Source organism: Alexandromys fortis, unplaced genomic scaffold, assembly GCF_014885135.2.
Source record: "Alexandromys fortis isolate MF-2015 unplaced genomic scaffold, M_Fortis_MF-2015_v1.1 scaffold_123, whole genome shotgun sequence".
Classification (NCBI taxonomy): Eukaryota; Metazoa; Chordata; class Mammalia; order Rodentia; family Cricetidae; genus Alexandromys; species Alexandromys fortis.
The window spans coordinates 3,029,750-3,046,659 of record NW_026068003.1 but is presented as its reverse complement, the minus strand read 5'-3'; the positions used below and the strand labels follow the sequence as shown (position 1 = coordinate 3,046,659).

Genomic DNA, 16,910 nt, shown 5'->3' with positions numbered 1-16,910 from the left:
ATTAATTGAGAGCCAACTCTTGTCTATTAAAAACATTCATGTTTACTTTTTAAATGTCACGCTTAGCCAAATACATGCTAGGTGCTTGGGGGGATGTATAGAGGGAGGGCTTGGTGCCCTATGTCATAAAGGCACACAAGCCAAGGAGCAGGCCACAGTCATACAATAGACTGGCAAAGAAAACAGATGCTGCATCCATGTCTGTGTAACCCTGGATGAGTTTATCTCATCCTTGCAGAGGTTCTATTGGGGTCAGGGTAGGATGGAGCCGAAGATGTTGGTCCCCTTGAGAGCACTTGAGGTGATTTTACTCAGCCTGGCTTTATAGCTAGCATTCTGGGGGGAGCACTTCCGACTCTTTAGGGGGTAGCTGTGCAGAGCTGCAGAATAGACATTGTTTAAGATACTTAGGTGAGCTGGATGTTGTGCATCAGCTAAGCTGAACACCTAAGCTGCTTGTGGAAACACACCACTTTTGCATGTGTTCCAGAGAGATGCCTCGCTATTCAGAAGAGGGAGTTAGCAATCCTGAGATGGGATTTGGTGGCTTCTTGGTCAATGGACCAGAATTTCTCATCTTTATGGGCTAGGTCATGTGGTTACCGAAAGTCCTAAAATTCCAAGTTTGGAGCATGGGTTTTGAAAGGCCTTTATATTATCAAAAAGTAAAAATATAAAAGACAGTTCATAGTGTGCTCTGCTGGAAGAGGTACTATGAAATTAATAGACAAAGGCTTATATTCTGGATCCTCTGTTGGACCTCTTATGGTGAGTATTTTCATGGCTTTAGTACTAAGGGATGCCCCAAAGTGTGTTAGCTTTAATTTAACTTCTCAAATTGGGGTCCCAAGTTTAATCAACCCTTAAATAGTATCCTGTATAAAGAGCCATGAGACCACTGAAGTTCAGTGCTCATTTGAATACGCCCCTCGCTGTCTGGACGTGCTTAGCGTCTCAAAAATGAGAGGACTGGATCTAAGTGATCTCACAGGCCCCTTTCCACCCAGAAATTCTAGAGTTGGCTATTCCTCTTGGAAACAAGATTTGAAGCACTTGGCAGTTTAGTGAAACATTAGCATAACATTTAAAGGTAAACCAGGAATAAACCTGACCGTGCCTGGAACGAATTGGAACGAGCTGTCATCTTCTGCTGTGGTCACTAAACCACATTCCACAGTGCCCATGGCTCACCTAGTCCTGTGAGCCACAGCTCTAATCTGAGGAGCTGACTCACATACTCGCATGCGTGAGGGACAGAAAGCTTGGCACCAGTTCCTCTCTGAGTAACTTTGAAGATGAAGTCCTTAAATTCCTGTCTTACTAGCTGCTGAGAGTGACAGGCATAGAGTTAGCAGAAGGGTAGAGGAGGGAGAGAGAGTACAAGTAGGTCATAAGAGGGAGCAGGAAGATGATACCTTCCACTAATGGGAAAATGGGAGAAAAAAAGCAAGTTCTTACCACACAATACCAAGAAGGAAGAAGGCTACAGTTAAAACTTTGGTTTGGGTTAACATAGCTACTTCCTTTTTTCTTCATGACAGGGAGAAAAACCAAATCCCTAAGGTCTCTTCATTGAGTAACATTTATAATAAATATAAATGAAGTACATGACCCATTGAGTGAGTTTTTTAACCAAGCCCTTAATTTTTTATATTCCAGAAATAATTGTATGCTTATGTGCTAAGAAACAAGGTTTCTTGGATAGGATTCTCATTTGGAAATTCAACAGAGTACACCCAACTTCCTTGTTTGGGGGAAAAGATTCAGCAGTTTTGCTTCAGCCTAAACTAAAATTGCTTTTGCCATGTCCACATGAGAGCAAAATATTTAATATTTATCTCAGTGTTGCAGACCGTTTCAGATCCTGGAGACGCCAGCACCTTCCGGTCACACTGCTGGTTTTACTATGCCACACACTCGTGTTCTTTCTCCAGCCCCTGGAACATGTCTCTTCTTCACTGAAATTAAGAATTTGCGGAAATAGGTCCACTCATTGGGGAGTTTTTCCTTTTTCTATAATTTACAGAGAAACAATGAGACCACTGTGAAGGAAGTAGAAAATATTCCTATTTTGCCTGCCTATGTCATGTGTCAGACAGTGACATATGCTTACTGCAGACCATCGTTTCCTGGTTTTAGAACTTGAACTCTGACGCCATTTCCTCTTGCTTTCTCAAGACAGAGAGTGGTCTGAGTTATGTCTGTCATCAAAGGGGAAGAAGATTTAGTGAAGAAATCAGAGGACATCCGCTATTGTAAATTACTGGCAAACTAGAATTCTTCAAAAAATATGTAGTAGGACTCTATGGTTTTATTGGCAGGAGTGATATGTCAGATGGAGGGACATGCAGGGAAGGGTAGCCAGGACACAGAGGAAAACTGGATATATGTAAGCTTCCAAGAGAAACTTAGGAGCTAAATTTTGCTTTCAGGCTGTTTCCCAAAAGACGTCAGGAAGAAACAGATGTGAGAAGATGGGCCTGAGAGCTTAGAGAGACCAAATGAATAGAGATGTCAGATAGACTCTCTGAAAGGCCAGTGTGCTGACTTGTGCCAGAGAGTATCTGAAGACAAATGATAGACCAAACCTTTAAAGGATACAACGGAAAGCAAGAGGCTCACACGTACATGCCTTATGGTGTATAACATTAGGAATCAGAAACATCAGTCTAATCATGCCCCGCCCCCACCAAAGGAACTTCAGACTATGACCTTACCGGGAAACAAAAGTCTCTGTAGATGTGACTGCTTCAGATGGTATCATATGGGTTATGCCGGGCTCTAAATACACGGGCTTGTGTCTTTAGTGGCTGTTACTAGTATGTGTGTGCAGGTGCATCTGAGGGATGTGCGCCTGTGTGCAGAAGCAAGTGGGTCAGGGTAAGATATTGTCTTCGGGAGTTCTGCACCTTGCTCTCACTGGAAGTTGTGCTTAGGCAGCAAGCACTTTCCCAGCTGAGCCACCCCCTCAGTCCTCAATCTCTTAATATAAGACGTGAAGGCATACAGAAAAGACCACGTGAAGACGGACTTCATGGGGACACTGAGACTGGGGTAGGACTCTCCACACGCAGCATGAAGGACAGACTGCTGTAAGCCATGGAATCTAGGAAGAGACAGGAGTTGTCCTTAGAGACTTGAGGGGGATGATAGCCTTTGGCTTCGTGGTAATTTGTTATGGTAATTGACGGGTATTAATCTATAGTCCTAGGCTCGGGCTTTCTGCAGACCTTATTTTGAGATTAGAAAACAGAACAACCCCTGTTAAACAGTAACCTGAATGTCAGCCAATTTTCTTCTACAGCTTACAGCTGTGCGAGGACACAAAGAGGCCAAGATGTAATTGATCAGTTTTGAAACAGGCAAACTTAGAGCTTAGGAGGCTGTCATTGTAGGCTGCATATTTAAATGGAAGGGTGAAGTGAGTATATTATTATGAACAAAAATTCACAGTATGGCACATGTAGACACTTCCTAAAAGTGATTTTAGAGATTAACGTACAGCAAAAAAATAAATACATAAAGAAATCCAGGAGGAAGAGTGGGAAATAATAAGTAGAGGATTTAATGACTTTTTTCTTTTTAAATCAATTAGTAACAACAACTTCGGACTCTAGGAATATGATGGAATAGATACTCAGGAAGTTTCTCCACTAAAAAGGATTCTGAAAGGTATATAAGGTCACACGGCTGTTCAGTAACAGGATAACTGAATTCTGGAGAAAATGGCTGCTAAGAACCAAAGAGGAGGGTCAGATTCCAGAGGCAGCAATGCCTGAACCTATTCCTTCACAGTGTGAGGAAGAGGGTGTGGCCTCCATGAGCTGAGGCATAAAGATGGGATTCTGAAGTGAGGAGTGGAACTTGAAAAATATACAGTCATTTGAAATTATAGCTCCATGTTGCTTGGGCAGGTCCAAAATTCAACCACGAGAAAGATGGATTGTAACATCTGAAAGGCATCAGAGGGGTAAGGGTGTGTCAAGGAGCTGGACAGCGGGGGGGGGGGGGGGGGGGGGGGGGGGGGGGGGGGGGTAAGGCTGTGTGAAGGGGCTGGATGGGGGGGTAAGGCTGTGTTAAGGGGCTGGACAGTGGAGTAAGAGTGTGTTAAGGATGTTGGAATTAGGGTAAGGGTGTGTCAAAGGGATTGGGGAGAAAGCTCAGTAAAGTGCTTCCTGGGGACCTGAGTTTGACCCACAGCATCCATGGAAACGCTGAACACACCTTTGTCATCCCAGTGGGGATGCAGAGTCTGGCCCATTTCTCAAAATCTAAATCCAGTCCAGTCCTCTTCTATCCAGAAAATTTATGAAGGGGTAGTGATATAGATGAACTTGGCAAACTGCAGATGGTGTTCTAAGCCAGGCTGTGCGTTTGTCTTAGAACACAGACACAGCTGGGGTGACATGAGTACTACATGCCAGAGGTGAGTAGCTATAAGAGATTGTGAATCCCCTTGCAGCTGTCCCTTATAGAAAATAATTTAGCAGCTGCTAGTTCTATATGGGCATAGTCTCAGGTGCTAGTATAAGAAAACTGGCTTGGGCTCGAGAGATGGCTCAGCGGTTAAGAGCACTGACTGTTCTTCCAGAGGTCCTGGGTTCAATTCCCAGCAACCCCATGGTGGCTCACAACCATCTGTAAAAGGATCTGGTGCCCTCTTCTGGGGTGCAGGTACACATGCAGGCAGAGTACTGTATACATAATAAATAAATCAATCTTAAAAAAAAAAGAAAGACTGACGACTTTAAAAAAGAAGAAAACTGGCTCATGAAAGAAGAAATGTGAAACTATTTGATAGTTTATTGTTTAGTTTTTAAAATACTTACCTATTTTTATTTTATGTGCATTAGCATTTTGCCTGCATGGATGTCTGTAAAGTTGCCAGATGCCCTGGAATTGGAGTTACAGACAGCTGTGAGCTGCCATGTTGGTGCTGGGAATTGAACGCAGGTCATCTGGAAGAGCAGCCTGTGCTCTTAGTCACTTAACCATCTCTTCAGCTCCCCACACTTCACAATTTAAGCAAAGCATTACATGAAACATATAATTAAGTATTAAAAAGAAAGATACACAGTTAATAGAGGAAAATACTAAAATACACACTTGAGACCTTATGACGGAGAAAAAATATGTTAACCAAGAATCTTGGAGAAAAATATCAAAAATTAATGATTTTAATGATAAAAAATAAGTGGATTTTGTTCCTTAGGGGAATAACAGAAAAATTAACAGATGGTAAAAATGTAATTATCATGCTGACTACTTAGACCCTTCTGTGGACCCTGGGAAATCAGGAAATAGAAGGGAGGTGACTTGTAAAATGGGGAAAGAGCATAAACCAGCGATTTGTAGAAGACAAAGTATACATGACACTATAGCAAACAAGTGGGTTACAAGAAAGAGATACCATTTGTAATGAATGACTTTTAGAATTTTGTACATCACTTCTGTATTGTGTGATGTCTATCCTCTCCCTTTCCCACCTCAAGTCCTTTCTTGACTCTACCTCATGTTCTTCTTTGATTATTGATGCAGGAGCGCGCGCGCGCACACACACACACACATGCACGCACACAGAGAGACATACATGTTCATATAGGTACAGTCCGCTGAGTCCATTTAATGCATTTAGTTATTATGTATTTTAAAGCTGACCACTTGGGACCGTGCAGCCTGTCACCGGGATTGTCCCGAGGAAGACTGATTCTCTTTCTCAACAGCAGTTATTTTCCTGTCGCTCCTCATTGGGGAGTGAGCCTTGTGCCATTTTCCACATCCATCACGGCCCACTGTTCAACTGCTGGAGCCATTTTTCAGGTCCCTCTTAGGGCTAGGAGTGGGGTTGCCTTGGGTAGGCACCGGGGCAAGCTAGTGGGTGAGCTGTGCCTGAGATACCATTTCCCTCTCAGTCATGAAAACAGATAGTGCCAAGTGCTGACAAGGACAGAGGAAAACGTTTGCGTGTTGCTCTTGGCAATGCAAACTGGTACATGGCTTAGAAACCTAAAACCTTGTTCTAAGGCTACACGGATCACCTTAGGATAGAAATCACAGTGTTATCCGTGATAAAATGTGATAGCTAGACTATCTCTTGGGCGGGAGCCGACTGTACACAGATGCCACAGTGGACCTCTGTGAGAAGAAAGGAGCAGCCAGGAGCTGTTTTCAGGGCAACCGTGTGGATAAAACAGAATTAAGAAACAGATGAGATTTAAAGCAAATAATTCATATATAATTAAAATTAAATGTTTTGGAGAGCACTCCGTATTTTGACAGATGGAAGACATGTACACAAATCTATAAAGAAGATAAACACTATATTAACTGTGCTACAGCCAATCCCCGAGTTGCAAGGAGATTCAGGGGTTTGGGACACAGAAGATAAAAGGTGGGGGGGGGGGAAGAAACAAAGGATACCAACCAGTCAAGGACTCGGGATAACCACAGTTCATCAGTTAGAGCCCATGCTTAAGTCAGGTTTGCCCAATTACCCGTAAATGGAAACAAATGTCAGGGCCGTTGTTCCTTCCAGCATTGCTAGGCTGGTGCTCAGACAGTGTCATTAGGTGTTGGTTTGTGTCTCAGCTGTTTGCTAAGCAGTCGCTCAAACAGACTGAAGGGTCAGCTTTAAGAAAGGACCTTTCCTGGCATGGGCTGTGCTCAGTTGCGGGAGTTCACTGGCTTTGGTTATCTCATGTCCACCTCCCAAAGGATTAGTGCACTAGGGGATTACAGGCGCTGGAGTCAATTCCCAAGACCTGGATTCGGCAGTAAGGAAAACCCTAACTTTAGAATGTGTTACCAACCATAGAAAATTCAAGGAAATGCGGCTGCAGCTAGAGGAAGTACTAATTTTTGGTAGCTGCCCGGAGAGCATGCCTGAGAAACCATTTGGGTAGACGCCGCTTGAAAGCCTTACAAACTTAATGTTTATGAGCTGATTTAAATAGCTTACAAACCAGTATATCTATCCTTAATGTGAGTCTTCCCACCTGGGCCCTGAGCACATGCGGTGTGTCAGGTTCCATCCGCTGCAGTAGAGGACCATTCCATAGCTCTCATTTTAAACAGTTGCCTCTCCAAATCATCATGCACTTATTGATCTACTTGAAAACAGCCTTCCTGTTTTTAACTTCATCCTTTGTTTTCCCGATTCTTTGTTCATCTTTCACTGCCTTTTCTCTTATAGGTTGGTCTCTGGCCATCGATTCTGTAGTGAGCTGCTTCTGACTTAGAAAAATGTAAGGACCTTGGTCACTCAGTGGTCACCGGTGTGTAGACATCACCTAGTTAAGATTATTCCTGGAGCATGGGCGGCTTTGGTCCACACTGGCTGCCGAATGCTCAATTTCATTTCTTTCTCCCTCATGTTCATTCTCTTTCACAATGTCATGGCAAAAGATGTGTTATAAACAACTTCCAGTAGGAAGGATTTATTTTGGTTCAAGGCTTCAGAGTTCTCGTTTACAGAAAGGAACAGTGGTGGAAGCAGGCTCTTCATTTCACAACAGGTAGCAGAGGAAGAGAGACAGTCGCCAGAAGGCAGGTGACTTCAAAGCCCACCCCCTACACATCATATACCTCTGTCGACCAATCCCCTTCCTCTAAATTTTCCAGACCCTCCCAAAACATCAGCACCAAGTTGCTCAACACATAAGCTTCTGGGGGACATTTTGTGTCAAATTGTAACACTGTCATGGAGCCTCCCCCTGAAGGAGGATATGGAAAAATTAACACGATTTACCTGATCTGTCTCTGCGTCAGCCAGGAACTAGTCTCATCTGAAACTCGGTTTTGTTCATTCCTTCCTTCCTTCCCTCTCTCATGACGGCAATGAGTTGTAATAGTTCTCGGCGGACGTGCATTTTGTAATCGTAGGCGAGGTCAGACAGTGTTTGTACTTGTGCTAAATTGCTATTGTACAAACAAAGATAAAAGCCTTTGAAAGAAGCTTTTAACAATTACGTTTGGACTTAGCCCTTTCCGGTGAATATTTCCATGTTGGCAGAGATGATGAGATCAATGGGAAAAGTAAGTATTCAACATGTAGGACCCTGTGGATTTGAGGGTCCCGAAGGGCCGGAGAATTTAGGCATGAAAGGCTGCTTTGTCCTCCACGGTCCAGCTTCTGCTTTGCAGCCTTCACAGGAAACAAGGCAGCAGTGGAGGGAGATGGGAATAGTCCTAGGAGACTTACCTGGAGCTCTCCTAAGGGAGATTAACCAGTTTAAATGGCATCCTCTTTGCATCCAAAAAAAAATCTTTATTAATGGAAATTGCCTTCTTTAAAGGGATGAACCGAGTCGTTTTCTCTTTTGAATGCTCATTTCCTAAATTATGTTCTCTTTCAGATTCACTGTGAGACCATGTCATTTAGATTTGGTCAGCATCTCATCAAGCCCTCTGTGGTTTTTCTCAAAACTGAACTGTCCTTCGCCTTGGTAAATAGGAAGCCCGTTGTACCTGGCCGTATCCTTTTCTTGTAAAAGAATCATGTGAACCCAACCAACCAAATTCATATAGAATCAGCCTTTAGCATCTGTCCACGAAAGGTAAGCAAAGCAAGGAATCTCCCTCCCTCCCCATTTGGAGTAACCAGGTAAGATGTTATTCATATTTATTTTGAATCCAGTTGGTGGCACCCGTAATATGCTTGAGCAATGTTGCAGAACTTCTGAGGAGGGTTGCTTAGCAACTGTAGCTTTGGAGGGGAATTTTTGGTTGACCTTTTCACTACTATAGCTGTGTAAATAAATAGGTGTTTCTAAAATTGGTTCAATGAATATCATGGGCACTTTGAATTTCTTTTATTCGTTGTGAATTTTGATAAAGGGTTAGAAAGAGGATGGTGGTTCTATACGGTGGGATTAAGGGATTACAGGAGAATTAAAGTTTCTTTGCTTAATGGAGATTGTTTAATTTATTCACTTATTTTACTTTATTTAATTTTTGTGATTGTAACATTATTACATCAGTTCCCCTTCCCTTTCTTTCCTTCCTTCCTTCTCTTTCTCTGTCAAATTAATGGCGTTGTTTTTCATTAATTGTTGTTATCTACATATATATGTATATGTGTCTATATATATATACGTATTCTCTAGATAAACCTGCTCAGTCTATATATTGTTTCTTGTATGTATTTTCCAAGGCTGAAGATTTGATATCGGATAACCAATTATTGCGTCTTCCCTAGGCAAGCCTATGTCTCCCACTCTGTAGTCCTTAATTGCCTATTGTTCTTTGTGTAGGGCTGAGGCCTCAGGGTCTTTCCCCATCCACCTTCTTATGTCTATTGGTGTTTGGACAGTCACACTGGTGGTAAAACTTTATGGGTGTAGCGTCCAACTTTACCAGGAGACACAATCTAACATGCTATGAATGTTGTGATCTGTGCTGGAATAAAAATGTCAAAAAAAAAAAAAAAAACTGGTTTCCAGACCATTCTCCATTGCGAGTGCTTGATGAATTGCTTTATTTTGTTGGGAGAATGTTCCCGCCACTGAATTCTGCAGCAACAATTAGAACGGGTGGGACGCTCAGAGAAGGTGATTTATTTTGTGTTGAACATATCACTCCTGGAGTTTCCACAATGCTCTTCTCTTCCTCCTTAATTTTATTATGCAATGGGTAACAAGGAGGAGGCTTCCTATTTTAAGATAATAGCTCTTTTCCACACTGAACCATGATTTGCTTTGAAGTTAATTCCTTAGGATAGTCCTCAATGTAAAACTGTTTCAAGATTTTTTTGGAGTAAATTTTTCAGTGAAAGTGTTTGAAGTTCTTAAGAACTTCATGAATAACTTGCTTCCTTAGTCATGTAAACTCTTCTTGGTTGAAAGGAAAAAGGAAAATCAACCCCCAGAATAAAATTGTGATTCTCTACTAAGCTCTCAGTCCTAAGCCCGAATTTTACCTCATTAAATTTTGCAAAATTATAAAAAAAAACAATGAGCAGGTAATCAATGTATAATTAATGCTGGATGAAAATTATTCTTTCTAACATTTAACTATTTTTGTAAAAGTTTAAAGGTAAATGCTCAATGTTGAGAAACCAGCTTTCTCTGCTTCTGAAATGGGGAGAGCCCAAGGTGGAATGACTTCGGGAGACTGTGAAACAGACAGCTTATTAACTATGGAGTAATTTTGTGTTGCGTTCTTCAAATGGAGCCTGATAAAAGCATCTTTGTTTCTTCCTTTGATTTTACTGTAAATTTACGGTGGTCATTTTTTTTTCTTGGAGAGTTTTTACACAAAAATATAGTTGGATGTCAAAAGAATAAAGGTAAAATTACATTATTTTTTTATGTGCTAGCTTTCATTGACTTTTAACAAGGGTAAGAGAACTAGGGATGAAAATGAGAATTTAGGGGAATGAGTCTTCATACTCTGATGTCCTGCAGGCCTACTTGATGCCATGCAGACCCACTGTGTGTTAAACGGTTAATAACGGAGTGCACTCTGCTTCGTGAATTTTCATTTGTAACTTGATAGGACTTGATTCTTCTGCCGTGCTCTACTGATTCACTCTTTAAAGTGTGATGCTGAGACTGGGAAAATATCTGACAAGAACCTGGAAGTGTCTCCTTTGAAGGAGATGACCGCAGTGAATCATGGGCAGCAATGAGATTTGTGCCCTGGACCCACCATTTTGAAAGTGAAACCCCAACAGTTGCTGTATCTGTGAGACAATGCCAAGAAGATTCTAACCAGTGAGCATGGGACACCTCGACCTTGGGGAGGAACCTGCTTCTGTCTGAGAGTATGAGAGCCAGGATGTTTTTGGAACTGGCACATGTGGGAAGCCACCTCCTACCTCAGCTCTTGAGAACCGCTTTATGCTTTAGATGATGCAGTCAGACAATGCTGTCCTGTATTTCATGTTCCCTTTGCAGACTAGTATGTGTGGATGTGGGGGTAGAGGGGGTGGTTCCCAGAATTGGGAAGCATCTTAGTTAGCAGTTGCTTACTTGCAGAAAGCCACATTCTTCTGTCCCGAGATTGGGATTGTACCTGTGGCTAGCTCTGTCTGCTCACATTCCATAAAATCACCAGGAAGGGGCTTCTACCCTTGGCGGCTTTCTATCCTGCCTGTCCTAGTGTAAATGTTACATGGCTCCCCTAGCTTCTGCCACCTCTGCCTCTGGGCTTCTCCACCCCGGTAACATCATTTTTCACGTTCCTTGTTTATAGATCATTTTGTAGAAGAAGTCCAAACTCCGTGGCAGGTTTTAAAAATCTTTAGTATCTTGTAAGTGTCTATCTTTCCAGTCACCTGCTATGTGTTCGTTCCCTTAAACACTTCCTCTGCCCCCTCTACTCTGAGGCTTTCCCCAGCCTTTTCATTTCAACTATGGCGCTAGGATAACTACTCTTCCCTCTGAGTGAAGCTATCCTCATTGGTTTTTGTGACTTTCCATTCCTTTTGCACACATTGACTCCTTCAACCCTTGCTTACCAAGCCCATACTCTATTCCTGGTACCATGCCACATATCCCAAGCTGCCTCAGAATGGATGCGCTGTGCATCCTTGGTTGTCTCTGCATAGGCTTTCCCTCTGTTCAGACTTGTTCTTAACCCATTTTTCAAGCATCCTGAGTCCTGTTGTAACCGAAATTAAAGCGGAAACTGCAAACACCGAGAGCAAATACCTCCGTGTAATGAATGCACTGAGGGAATAAGGGCCTGCTGACTTCTGTCTTTACGGCCACGCCCAGGGCCAAATCATGCCACCATGCTATTCCAGAGTTTCTAGCATTGTGTTCAGGCTGGCTGCCCTGATTTTCCCCATCCTGTTTTCTGTGGTGTATTGTTTGTCTCGTGGGTGAGGGGGACGTCTAAATAGAGTAAATGAGCCCATAAACGCCCTCAGTTGACAGTACTGTATTTTCAGGACGGTTCTATAGCAACTTCAGGTAAAATGGAATGTTTTACTTTGAATCCTTGTTTTACCATTTTCCAAATGACATCTAGGCACCCTGTGGGGAGTGTGCCATTGATGAGTGACTTGTAAGCACTTTTATTTTAAAGTGATGGCCCCACTGATAGTTGGTTGTTCTGACCAGCCCCTTTTCCCTTAGGATTTTGCTTCTTGACTTCAAAAAGAAAATACCTGCATGTCTGTTGCATTTCTGCGTGGGCACACACGTGGAGGTTAGGGAGAACTCAGGTGCCAGTGCTCAGCTTTCACCCTGTGTAAGCCTGGCACTCTTACAGTTTGTTACTGGGTGCACAGACTAGCTTCTTGGGAGTCTCCTGTCTGTGCCACCCGTCTGACCGCGGGAGTTCTGGAATTGAATTGCATGCATGTGCTACCATGTCAGGATTTTGCATGGGTCCTGGGCACATACTTGTGGCCTCAGGCTTGGCTGACAAGTCCTTCGCCCACTGACTCATCTCCCTCTCTCCCTGGCCCTGGAGTTTTGTCACTTTTGTAGCAGAGAAGGAACTGTCCGACCAGGGGCCAAAGGTGTGCGTTTGAAGCGAGACGATGCTTCATTCACAAAAGCTCCACTCCGACTCCTTCTCTCACACATAAAGCACACACTCCCATTCCTTGCCAAGTCCGCAGAGCTAACTGAATAGGCTCTGGCCTCTGTGGTGCGACACTCCAAAAAAGAATGTCAGAGCGTCTTTAATCCATTAATTTCTGGGTACAGGAAAGTGCTTTCCGAGCTTGCGTGGTGAGAGGACAGAATCGTTTTTGAAGAACTGCATCTTCAGGATTTTGTTGAACGTTTTATTCATATGTTTCAATGCAGCTCAGCTCTGGTTTATGGCTTAAATAAATTGGCACACTACAGTTAGTGCTTCTCCTTGCCCCTCCCCTCGGGTTCTGCTTTGTCCACCTCTCTCCTCTTGAGTTGAGCATGAAAAATGAATTTGAACATGAGTGGAATCCATTTGGTGACTCGGGCTTTTATTGTAAATAAAATCACTCATTTGTTATGTCCCGTTGTTTCCAGCAGACAGGGTATTGATCTGTGGATTGCTATTCAGAACAGTGCAAGGCGCCCTCGCGGAAGAGGGACAGAGCAGTGTTTGTGGAGGCTTTTGGATGTGGCCTGTGATGGAGACAAACATTGCTCACTGGTCATACTACATTATACAAATCATTTGTCAACCGTTTATTGAATCAGCTATTACAAGGAACCGATTCTCCGGGCCAGGCGCGTCGCACACAGAGTGCTCTCAGGACCAAACAATATTAGGATGATGCATGGCCGACGGCCTTCCAAAGTGTATTCGTGAAGAATTAGAGGAGGTAACGTAAAGGACATTTCTGCTGACACGTTACCAACAAAAAGTTTGCTGCGGCGGGAACTGTGCGGTAAGACGCCGCCCCAGCAGCCAGGAGAGAAAACCCTGACAAACACTTTTCCGTTCCAAACTTTTACCATTTCCGGTGAGGAATGCTCCCTTCTCTGACTTCAGACCATTACCACAGTTGCTCCCGAAATAAATGAAAAAAAAATAAAAATAACTTCTTTTCTTAACTGTGCTTCTTGCAGAATAGATACTGTAGATTAAAAAAAAAATGCCCTTTTAGTCCTTCGGTACAGATCAGAAATATTTGTCACTTCCTGAGTGGGTTTTAATCTTGCGAATTCCTTTAATTGTTCAGGAAAGCACAGTTATTAGTGATCTGCTGATCTTTCATTTCTCAGCACTGTTTCTTTTTAAACCTTCCTGTACAAATAAGACAGCATAAGCACTATTTTAATAGCCTTATTGCTAAAGATAGAATTTTGATCTTTAAAGTGCCACGAGCACATGTCTCCGCACGGCTCTGTGTATCAGCAGGCTTAAATATTCCTACAGAGATCTTTAGAAGTGTTCTTCTGCTTCCTTGCCCCTAGCTGTGGTGGGACACTTGGTTGACTTGTGGTCGTATTTTCAAGTTGGCAGATTACGGCATTCAAAGGTGTGCACATGGTGGCGATTAATCAACCGGGAGAGAGTTCTACATGAATATGCCCCTCTTCTTGGACTGTTAGAAGTTTATCCACCTGCTAATGCCAGCCCACCATGGCATTGCTGTGGGAACATCGCGCCATCTTGGATGCTTATATCCACCCCCCTTCACTAGTGCCGTTGTTGGCCGTCTAGAATGAGCCACAGGGGATCCAGTCCATTTCTTTTAGAGGACAGACCTCGTGTGACAGTCATTTTTCTTACGGGTTATCCAAGGAAATAACTACATAGAAAACAAGTCAGCTTTATCCCAAATGTCAGCTCAGGAGGTGATGGAGACTTGATAATGTCAGGGGTGACTCTGAGGTAGCGTTTAGGGTTAGCGGGCAGCATTTGTCAAGGGTGCCAGAGGCTTTAAAAAAAAAAAAAAAAAAGGAAGCCCTTCCTGCCAGGCCCTCTTCTTCCAAGGTTCCTTTTGGTTCATAGACCTGAGACTTGTTCTTTAAGTGTCTACCTGACGATAGACGGATAGGTATCTGACCCTGAAGGAATGCATCAGATAGGTGTTTTGTACGTGTTTAAGGAAGGTATGAAGTAGAATGGGGATGTATGTACGGACTCCTCCCATAGGCCCCGTGATCTCTGGGCCCCTTAGAAGCGGCTTTTTCTCTTTGAGTATGAATTGTCACTCTCCTGTCCTTTACCACCTGCTTCCCAGGGGGGTCGCATGTATAGGTGCCATCAGTGGGTCTCACCACGTCCCCATTACTTGGTAATTTAGTTTTATTCTTTTTCCTTGACTGTGGCTCCTGCATGTCAGGGTTCACCTTGTAGCTTAAGCCCCACCGCAAGTGAGCGTGAGGACGGCCTGACCTGGTTATACGTCGGAAGAGAAAGGCTGAACTGACTTTTCTATAACCAGGCCTTTTAGTGGTACATTTCTCAGCCCTGCACCAAAGCTGGGCATTCTCTTTGTCTTTTCACAAGCAGAAAGCAAGCCCTTTGCAAAGAGTTGATCTGTGTATAACTCTGAGATAAAAAGAGAGAAAGTGCTGGGGGGGGAGGGGGGCATCAGGAATGTTTGCTCTCCTGCTCAAGCCAAGGGTGCATTGATAATTACATGTTCCAAAACTGCACGTTGAGTACTCTTTACGTTGACTGCTCACAGGGGTATCCTGGGATGTGAAAAGCTGATCCCGTTTCTGCTGATTTCCCTTTTTAACTGGCTCAGGTAGCTGTGGACTGTCATGGTTCACAGCCACTGAACTCTGCTCATTATATTCTAGGCATATCGTTGACCTGCTTCCCATGCAAGTCATCAGATTATAAAGAACAGGAAAAGGCTGGTCGTGGTGTTGCCAGCTCTGCGCTTGTAAAAGAGCATAATTAGAAGTAATGAATGGAATAATACATCACTATTCATAAGAAATGTCACATAATTAACTCAAATAATGTAAAAATATATTCAAATTTTCATTTGGCGTGAAAATAGATTTACTAGAACACCAGTAGGCAGTTACTGTTTATCTTACATGTTCACACACATATCAAAACTGTTAGATTCTACTGAGTGAATATACGTGGTTTTCCTAAAACGTAGTCAGATGGCTTTCTTCTCATTGAGCCTTGGTATATTCCTTATTTGTTATTTATTATATATACATAATTTGTATATGTGTTCAACTGGTATAATTAGCATAACTAATTTATATTTATTGCAAATTAATGATCTAATTTATTTACTTAGCTTACATTTTCTTCCTCAAGCTAATTGACTGAAAAAATAACGATAAATTTGCACAAATAGCTCTTGGGCACAAATCCTCCACCAACCTCTGCCTAAGGACTCTGTGCAGTAGTAGGTAACTGAACAAGTTTTCTAATCTAAGCCATTTTCCTGGGCTTTCTGCCATAGGCTTTGAGCATATCTCTAGAGCCTTGATTTGAGTCCGTGACCCCCACTTTGTGTTCAGGATGCGTGTGGCCTCAGGGGAATTATCTCCATATGTAACAAGTGTGGTGACCATGGCACTCAGCACCATCAGCTGTAGTTCCTAGAAATTCTCTGCAGCACCGGTAGCCACCTAGCTATTTCAGCAGTGCTAAGAGAGCTAAAAAGTCCACAGGAGGCAGCCAGCAGCACATAGAGGCAATCTAGAAATAGTCCGCTGTTGTGGTAGGGTAAGTGGACAAGCCATGACCTTTTGTTTCAGGGGGTGTATGAGGATTGTTGGAGAAGGCTGCCAGAGAATCCCGGGGTCCAGCATGATTCCTGTTCTTCAGCATCATTGAGTGTTGCATAATTGTGGACTTATTGATGGGTGAAGACAACAGAATGTTTTCTCTGTTCCTGATAGCCATCTTCCACATGGTTCAGGGAGACCCTGGCTGTATGCAAGAGCTTAGGGAGGCACTGTGCGGCCTTCCTGCCTTTCCTTGGTGCAGTAGGCATTGGTTGTGTCTTTTAAACACAGATCATTATTGTCTTAGCTGAAACGATATTGTAAGTAGATGAGCCAAGGTAACATTTTGTGGCCAACAATACTTTTTGAGGTCAATGCTCTTTCTTGTCCCTCATGATCAGTGAGCAGTTTAAACAGAAAAGTCAAGACTTGGCCCTGTAGTGACTCCCATCCCATGAAATTAGGATTTAATCCAGGACTCTTTATTCTCATTCATTGTATGCTCCACCCCATGCTGACCTTGGTGTCCTAAGAAGTTCAACTCCACAGAGTCTTAAGCTTTCCCCAAGAGTTTCACTTCCTAGTGTTGCCTTTCTTTTAAAATATGTGCTCTGCCATTTCTACTTGTCAATCATCTTTCTGTTGATGTCTTTAATATTTTATCTCAATCGCCATGATGGTTGGTTGTAGAATATAACCATCTTGAAGATGTCCAGAAAATTGTCCATTGTAAGGTGTACAGAGCCAGACACAGTTGCCTGGCTGCCACGTAATTTTCCCTGAGGTGAAATAAGTCTGGGAGGGATAGTTTCA

At 43.0% G+C, this 16,910-nt stretch overlaps 1 protein-coding gene across 6 annotated transcripts in view; it reads left to right on the top strand.

Annotated features, from left to right (window-relative positions):
* The window catches only part of Fhit (fragile histidine triad diadenosine triphosphatase), a 1,394,727-nt gene that overhangs the window by 652,475 nt on the left and 725,342 nt on the right, over nt 1-16,910 (top strand). For 2 of the 6 annotated variants that reach the window (XM_050161103.1, XM_050161102.1), the window contains one exon: nt 8,355-8,472. In XM_050161103.1, the coding sequence (XP_050017060.1) occupies nt 8,370-8,472 (103 nt within the window). In that variant the 5' untranslated portion in view covers nt 8,355-8,369. Of the gene's footprint in view, nt 1-7,814; nt 8,035-8,354; nt 8,473-16,910 lie in introns of those variants that run through there. The other 4 variants (XM_050161105.1, XM_050161104.1, XM_050161106.1 and 1 more) reach the window with 4 other exon arrangements.